Source organism: Zingiber officinale, chromosome 9A (assembly GCF_018446385.1).
Source record: "Zingiber officinale cultivar Zhangliang chromosome 9A, Zo_v1.1, whole genome shotgun sequence".
In the NCBI taxonomy this organism is placed as follows: domain Eukaryota; kingdom Viridiplantae; phylum Streptophyta; class Magnoliopsida; order Zingiberales; family Zingiberaceae; genus Zingiber; species Zingiber officinale.
The window spans coordinates 20,149,508-20,158,071 of NC_056002.1; the positions used below are offsets into that span (position 1 = coordinate 20,149,508).

Below are 8,564 nucleotides of genomic sequence, written 5' to 3' on the forward strand. Positions count from 1 at the left end.
ATGAAAAATACCAAGATCGAGATTTCCGACGACTTCCTGCGCACAAGAGACCAACCAACGCTATTGTCAGTGACCTAAGATCGGGGTGGGAATCCCTGGCTAGGCCCTCCGACGCTCAAGTCAGTGATCTCTCTTAGTGTGGAAGAAGAAAGAAGAAAAATAAACAGTAATTGGAATTAGGTTTTTTTGCGATGTGGGTTGTGAGCGTGAGCCTCCACTTACCTTGCCAACGGAGAAGATTCCCCCTTTTATACCACTTTATATAACCTCCGTAGTCATGAAGTAGACCCCGATTTGTTAGAGTTTGTTATGAGATGACGTAAGCTGTGTACTTGTGGAAAATATCTTTTAAGGAATCTTTTTTGTACCCCAGATGTACCTTCTTTGTCATCTAGTACCTGCAGAAAAGTCTAGAAGCATTCTTCCCACCAAATTAGTCAACCTGTTATATAATCACATAAGTTATTTAAGAATATTCTTGAAACATTTGTTCTCGCCCTGTCTTATATCGAGTTATATTTATCGCTCATGTTTGCTTACCCTGTCTGCACTATGTTGTGGACAACCTGATATTATACTATGATTTATATTGGATAGAATTGAGCCTAAGTTATGTCCAGGCTGGTTATCATTATTGTTTAACGTAGGTCCTAATCGTACAGTAATATACTATAAATTCCATAAAGCCTTGTATCTTTTCAGATGTGCTAACTCAAACAGTCTTGACTCATCTATCTGACCATGCTTACTCTCGGCCGATATTAGCCTACCTGCTTAGGGTATTATCCCGGGCGAGATGACTCTATCTTTCTCAAGGTATATCCCGACCGATATTACTTTATCTTTCTCAAAGTACATACCGACCGATATTAGCCTACCTTTCTTAAGGTATGTTTAGATCGAGATTGTTCTATCCTTCTCCGGGTATTATTTTGACTGATTTGGACTTTTCTTAAAGTATTATTCTGATTGGTTTATACTATCTTTCTCAAGGTATATCCCGACCGATATTGCCCTATCCTTCTCAAGGTATATCTTGACCGATATTACTCTGTCCTTCTCAAGGTATATCCCGACCGATATTACTCTATCCTTCTCAAGGTATATCTCGACCGATATTACTCTATCCTTCTTAATTCTGCTATTTCCTTTCTTCCCACTGGGGATCTACTAAACCTAACCCATATCAACGATCTAACTGGTTGTTGCTGTTCAAAAGCCCTAATAGATAATCATACAAAATTCCATAAATCTTTCTTAACCGATCCAAGGATGCATCAGTGAAACTTGAGGTGGTAGATCTATACCATAGAGCAAAAGAAGATTCTCCAGCCATGGAGTGTGCTACCATAGACTGGTGAAAATAAGAATCGTAAAGATGGACTGGAACAACTTACTATGTGAGAAGGAAAGCTTAAAGACAAAGAATGGCGAATATAAAATCAATAATTGTGCGCAGGGATGTTCTTGTTTGACCTAATATAGCTTGACTCGCTTAATATGAATTGTTAGATCTCTACTGTTATGAGAGCGAGATAAATTTCTTATCATATAATCAAGCACATGGAACAAATAAAATTCAAATAATCATTACCTGAAAAGAGACAATTCATCTTCTCTACCAAGAGTCACATCACATTAATGTGATGCAACCTCAAAGATGCATTTGTGTATTCTGGGCTCAAAAATCGAAGCATTTGATGCATGAGAAGAGCTCAAAAGGAGTGACTGCATTTAAATATATAATAATTGAGACATGCTGACATTTAATGCGTAATCTCTTCATAAATACACAAATGGATCCACCATGTGTCTTAAATAGTTGAGATAGCTGGAATTATTTTGATCACACAATAGTTTAATCAGTTGGACTTTCGCCTCCTTCGACTATATTTGAAAGAGAGACTTGTGATTCAAGGGAGTGATCATTGGGTGCTACATGGATAAGAGGAGATTGGTGAATCTGCTGAGGTGATTCTCATAAAGGGGAAGTCGAGTCGACGCCCGACTCCCTGGGCTCCTGGCTCCTTGACCCCCCCTGCTCCTTGGCCTCCTAACTCATTGGCGACAAGCATCGGAACATAGGACTATTTCAAGAAAAGGATAAATATAGTATAAATCTTGAATTATTTTAGGAAAAAGATAATTATTACACAAATCTTGAATTATTTTGGGAAAAGATAGCGCGCGAATAAGTCTTGTATTTTTTAAAGAATTAAATAATGATAATGTGAAGATCAGAACGGAAGGAAAAAGTCTGTTTTCTCTCTATAAATGGTAGCTCTTTTTGACATCCAAAGTATATATGCATATATACGTCTAAACCTTAAAATTGTTCTTTTCCATTTCCATCCTTTAACTTGTGCGTGGAGTGGCTGTGCCAAAAATCCCTGACCATCATTTTAATCTCTTTTTTCTTGTTAGCTGTCATCTAGGCTCATAGAACCATATCATCATCATTATCATCAAGTGATTGACGATTAAGTTAGTAATAAAGTTAACTCATCAACTAGGCAGCATTAACAGTTAAATACTTTTTATTGTATTTTGATTCAATTATTTGTTGATAATTATAATGGTGAACTAGAATATAAACTTCTATGTCACTATTATTTTCTGAACAATAAAAAATAATAATAATCTAATCTGGTATATATTATTAGATATTTTTTTTTACATAATTTGAAGATTAAGAATTTGACCATGTCATTGTGTTGCATATGTGGATATTGCAAAAGATCCACTAGCATAGGGTAGTGATACGAATAATAAAAAGTAAATAAAATTTAAATTTAAAATTGGATGAATAATCTGAAAGTCAACTTCCGTATAAATTATACTATGAATTTATCTAACAGACTAACCAGAAAGGAAGACAGATGATTTATTTTTAATTACGGTTGGATCCTAATTATAATGTCATCGTAATTAATTGTGATTTTTTTATAAGTTCATCATCTTCATCAAATTATAATTTGGATCGGAGCGAATGATCGGAAGTCGCCCCCTGCACAGTGTTCGATAACTTGAATATTTACCCACTTCCGACAACCTCCGGATGATTTTTAACCGTCCGTTCTAATCTAAATTATAATATGATGAAGACGATGAACTCATAAAAAATTATAATTAATTACGATTAGATCATAATTATAAATAAATTATCTCCTAATTTATTTTTTGTTTTTTTTACTAGGAGATCTTTCTCTCGGCAAATCTTTCTTTTCTAACAAGATGTTGAATATTTATCAAAGAAACAATGTTTCTCGAAAACTTCAATTATATATTATCTTATTATCTGACAGTACCTAACGGTATAATTAAAAGGGAACCAACATTAATTAATTCAACCTTTTCAAATTAAAAAACGTTTTTTATATAAAAGAATTTTAAAAAATAAAAAACAAAACAAAACAAAAAGACGTGTCGTAGCCGGCGGAGCAGCGGACCAACCAGACCCCCGATCGCCCAACAAGGTCGGAACACGCTCCTGGGGGCCCGCCTTAGTTTTACACGTTTCGCGTTCTTAGTGGTCAAGCGACCTGTGTAGGTGGTCCCCGTGCCTGCACGGGCGCGCGTTGAGTTACTCTTTGGCCGCGGAGGACCAAGATGGGGGTCTATTTTGAAATATTCATTTTAGGAAGAAACGATGTGTAATTATGCGGTAACGGGGAACTAACCGTCGGATACGGAGTCGTGAAGGCATTTGACGGATAGATAAAAATTTGGAATTGCTATGGGTTAGGAATTAATTAAGAGGGATTAGTGACAAAAGGTTAATTAAGGGCAACGATTGGAGGCGTGGCTTTATAGATTCAACGCTGCCGTCTCCGTTTCCCTCCACTCCTTCGTCGTTGCTTCGCCTTGCGGAGGAGCGGCGACAAGTAGAGGAGGCGTCGGTGGGGCGATCGATGGCGTTCCAAAACCACCTCTCCGACGAGCTGGTGATGCCGCAGTACGTGGAGCAGAAGCTGGCGGCGGGCACCCCTGCGATGCTGAGGAAAGCCATCGACCAGTTCACTGCGGCTCAAAATTCCGCCGGCGCCTCATCGAGCGAGGAGGAAGACGGTACCGGGGACGGAAATGATTTCCACCGCCTAATGGATGGCGTCGGGAAGCCTGCCTTAGCCGGCGGGAGCGGCCCGACTTGGCTCAATAGCGCAATTCTCCAGCAACATGGACATGGGAGCTTCTTGCATCTCCAGACCGCTCCTGAGGCGGATCCTTTGCCAGGATGGCGCGGAGGGGGCGAGGGGTACTGGTTCCCCTGGCCGCCAATCCTGCGAAGCAGCGGGGGAGAGGAGGGGGAGGAAGTTCCGGTGTCGAGCGACTCCATCGTGGCAGCGGCGATGTCTTCGGGCGGCGGAGAAGGGAGCGGCTTGCGCGAGATCGGCGAGCCTGAGGCGAGGGGGAACGGCGGCGCCACCGCGGAGGGGACGTGGCAGAATGCGAGGTGCAAGGCGGAGATATTGGCGCACCCCTTGTACGAGCAGCTTTTGTCGGCACACGTCTCTTGCCTGAGGATCGCCACGCCGGTGGACCAGCTGCAGAGGATCGATGGCCAGCTCGCGCTGTCGCAGCAGGTTGTGTCCAAGTACTCGGCGCTCGGCGGTGGCCAGATGATAGGAGACAACAGGGAGCTCGATCAATTTATGGTATGCAAAAAAAAAAAAAAAAAACCTACCTTATCCCTCTGTACTTTTGTCGGCGTCTTGTCAATCCTTAACTTCTTGCTTGGATCGAACCATCATCGATTGGTCTTTCTTTCTTTTTCTTTGAATTTGGATGAATTTTCCTCTAGGTGTGATTTATGGAGAAAGACTAGAGGAAATTTTTCTGGCTAATTTTATTTCGGAATGGAGAATAAGCGTTTCCCTTTCCTGTTCTACGTCGTCATTTCTATGCTTTGGACTCGGAGACGCTTCCTTCCGATGCTTTCTTTTTGGCTATAGAAATCCAGGAGCACTCTGTTTACTGAACCTTAAAACGAGTTTGTCACTTCTTTGAATTTCTTCAGAAGAATTATTGAGCCTTTGAGAGGGGTAAGCGCTGAGGAGGGCAAGGAATTTTCATCAAGTTGCTGCTTCTCTGGTGTCCTTTCTGCCACTATACATCTTGAAATCGACAAATTCTTAACGTAATTTCTGCTAGAAACGATTGTATGTTTCTTGCTTCTTCATGTTATTAATCTCTTGGTTTGCCGAGCAAATTTGTTTTGGGTATGAACAATATACAAAACTAAGCATTCACTCTGATATTGGCTCCAGGTTTGTTTGTTACTTTCTTTGTTTTTGTTGTCATGTTTTTTATGGTTGGGTTGTGATCATAGGACCCAACATACCAATACTGCCTCTGTCAATTATTTTTGAGAGCTTGTGATTTATGAGATCTTCAAGTGTTTCATATGCTATCGCATAATTGCTATTGTGGTGCGTGAGTATGCTTTACTAATCCTAGACACTGCTTGTTGATTGTTAGACACATTACGTCTTGCTGCTTAGTTCCTTCAGAGAACAACTACAACAACATGTCCGTGTTCATGCTATGGAGGCAGTGATGACTTGTTGGGAGCTTGAACAATCACTTCAAAGCCTCACAGGTTACATTCACCTTCTCTGTCTCAATAAGCTTTTACTGAACAATTTATAGTGAGTTGTAATAATACTGATACCAAATTACAACTTGATATGGTCTTTGATTATGCACTAGGTTGCTCTTCTAACTTACAACTGACAAATCAAATTAAGCCAAATTGAAAAACAATCAATTTACCGACTTGTAAGGTAGGTAAAAATATATCAATTTAGATTTGAACTCCTACGTAGCAAATTTATAATCAAATTGGGCCCACCTATCTAGTCAATTGATCTTTAAGTCGGTCTCTATTTGGCTAGAAGGACCTTCAAGAAAAGTATCAAGAAGCTATAGAACATTTTTGTTACAAAAAGTATCTTCTCCATGTCATCGTGATCATGGTTATGAAGTCATATTACTATCAAATATTTTTGAGATCAGTTATCCAAATCTTATTGTTCCATTGAACTTTATGCAAAAGGAGACAGAATTAAGGCGAAGTCCTCCATTTTACATCTGATAGAGTCTCCTTTTTGTTTATGGCCGTCTGTCGTACATACATCTTACAACAAGTTGATTAAAGTAACTTTTTTGTGTATAAATCTTTTATTTGTTTACAGGTGCCACTACTTAGTCTCAGTAAGAATCTCCATTTAGTTTAATCAGGTGTCTTCATTTAGTTTGAAATTTTAACATCAAATTCAAAATGCCATCATTTAATTTTAGCATGTACCTTCATTTAGTTCAATCACATGTCTTCATTTATTTCTAGCATGTATCTTCATTTATTTAATCAGATATCTTTGTTTAGTTCGCATAGGTGCACTTACCATTTTCACATCATATTACAAACTCCTTTACTTGATTCTACCATGAACTTCATTTAGATCAATCACATGTCTTCATTTAATTCGAGCAGCTACTTTCATTTTATAATCTTTATTGGCAGCAAGTGTAATGCATAGTAAGAGATCTACTTTCATCAAATCTAAGGGGCCAGAAATGCTTGCTCGATATCTTTAAATAGTTATACTCTTACTGTCACTAATTAACTTGTCTTTTAACTGAGCCACCTGATACATGGTCTAAATGCTTAACAAGCCAAGACTGTTTAATTGCATGCTTCACTGACTATAAAATGTTATTATGGCCACTCAATCGTGATCATTCAAAGTTCCCTTTCAAAGTATTTGGGTTACTGAAGGAGAGCATCTAAATAAGCCAAATGCAGCAGGAGTCTCTCCTGGTGAAGGCACAGGAGCAACTATGTCCGATGATGAGGATGACCAAGAAGACGGTGACACAAACTTGCTCGATGGAAGCTTGGACGGACCAGTGTACAGCATGGGCTTTGGCTCCCTTGTTCCGACAGAGACCGAGCGATCCTTGATGGAACGTGTCAGGCAAGAGCTTAAGCATGAGCTAAAACAGGTAGGCACAGACCAATCTATTGGATTGCAGATTATATAAGTGTACTCTTGTGAGCTTATATGTAGTCTTCCGGTGAATGATCTGGCTACAAGGGTTACAAAGGCAAGATCGTAGACATTAGAGAAGAAATTCTTCGTAAGCGAAAAGCCGGTAGACTCCCCGGGGACAGCACTTCCACAATGAAGGCCTGGTGGCAATCACACTCCAAGTGGCCTTACCCAACGGTGGGCTTGGTGGCATCCATTCTGTTATTTTATCTTCCATTCATAAACTTCAACGCCCTTAAAAACGTTGTCTTTTTGGTTCCCATGAAAGGAGGATGACAAGACACGACTGGTGCAAGAAACAGGGTTACAGTTAAAGCAGATCAATAACTGGTTCATCAACCAGAGAAAAAGGAATTGGCACAGTACTAATCCATCGTCGTCGAGCACCCTAAAAACCAAGCGTAAAAGGTTTGCGATTAATTACTACTAAGCATTTGTGATGACTCTTTTCCTGCACCTTTTGTGCTCAACTTGAAACCAAATAATGCAGGTAGGTGATGAGAATTTTGCTCGTAATACGCAGTTGTATTACATATAGGGAAAGCTGATTATCGAGCTAGAGAAATGGATGTTTGTTTCATCAGTCTTGATACAGATATCGAGCTCTTGGTAGAGAGAGGGTTCGAGGTGCCTTTCTTTCTCGTTTTTGTATACTTTGATGGTGAAGTGTAAGACTTGGTTTCTGTTTGCATATACAGAGAGGATTCTCAGTCAAGAAACACATGCGAATGTACAGTTTAATAAAGCGTTGCAGTGTTCTTCAACTATTTCTCATCTTTGTGACAATTTTGAATTTAGTGTTGGAGATGCTGTTAGAGCTTTCTTATGCTGTTTGGTTTCAGAAAAGCTAGCAGGGACCATTCAAGATTCGTTGGAAGATGATTTGGAGATATGTATTGAAGATATGATAATTTTACAGTGTGTATGTATATATATTTATTTGATAACATTATCCTTGTAAACACATATAATGCTTAGTTATTTATTGATATTTTGATGAATTTCTTTTGGACATCAATGTTTGAAATATCACTGTTGTTTCTTGGAAAGGTATTTAAATGTGGGAAAAGAGAAAAAAAGAGATTAGAGTGGAATTAAACTTTTTTTTATATTACTATGAAAATATTTTTGGATATATAATTTTAACTCGTGATTTTATGAGAAAATTGTAGGTGTAGAATGGCATATCTACATCTACAATATTTAATTTTGTAATGATAAAATAATACAGTGAAAGGGTATATATATAGTTTTCCATAAAAGGAATAAATTAAACAGTAGTTAGTAAATAAATTGAGTTGAAAATCAATGAAATTGTTGTTCTCATATCTAAATTTAACAAAAAAAAAACATAGAAAATTTTATAAAATTTTCACGTCTAAGTTCAATTAAAATTGTAAAATTTTCACGTCTAAGTTCAATTAAAATTTCATTCACATGTTTAACATCTTGTTCTTTGTTACTGTTGGAACTTTCATTATTATTAAGTGTACAAGCAATGTAGGTCAAGAA

At 38.4% G+C, this 8,564-nt stretch overlaps 1 protein-coding gene across 4 annotated transcripts; it reads left to right on the plus strand.

Annotated features, from left to right (window-relative positions):
• Positions 1-3,800: 3,800 nt before the first annotated feature.
• Positions 3,801-8,053, plus strand: LOC122020379 (homeobox protein knotted-1-like 13). 4 transcript variants are annotated; one of them, XR_006122201.1, is made up of 7 exons: positions 3,801-4,655; positions 5,479-5,599; positions 6,806-7,005; positions 7,098-7,229; positions 7,321-7,460; positions 7,543-7,679; positions 7,751-8,053. XR_006122201.1 is itself a non-coding variant. In XM_042578290.1 (6 exons), exons 1-6 carry the CDS (start codon positions 3,912-3,914, stop codon positions 7,544-7,546), a joined length of 1,341 nt encoding a protein of 446 aa, XP_042434224.1. In that variant the 5' UTR covers positions 3,801-3,911; the 3' UTR covers positions 7,547-8,053. The 4 variants fall into 4 exon arrangements, 3 of the variants coding, with proteins under 3 accessions (XP_042434224.1, XP_042434223.1, XP_042434225.1); XM_042578290.1 differs by having other exon boundaries at positions 7,543-8,053; XM_042578291.1 differs by having other exon boundaries at positions 3,805-4,655; positions 6,809-7,005; positions 7,543-8,053.
• The last annotated feature ends 511 nt before the right edge of the window (positions 8,054-8,564 follow it).

Excerpts from the sequence above, each read along its gene's own strand:
- LOC122020379 (XM_042578289.1), top strand. The coding sequence starts at position 3,912 with ATGGCGTTCCAAAACCACCTCTCCGACGAGCTGGTGATGCCGCAGTAC. Across the intron at positions 5,600-6,808 it reads ATCACTTCAAAGCCTCACAG|GAGTCTCTCCTGGTGAAGGC; the intron begins GTTACATTCACC and ends CAAATGCAGCAG. Across the intron at positions 7,230-7,320 it reads CCAAGTGGCCTTACCCAACG|GAGGATGACAAGACACGACT; the intron begins GTGGGCTTGGTG and ends TTCCCATGAAAG.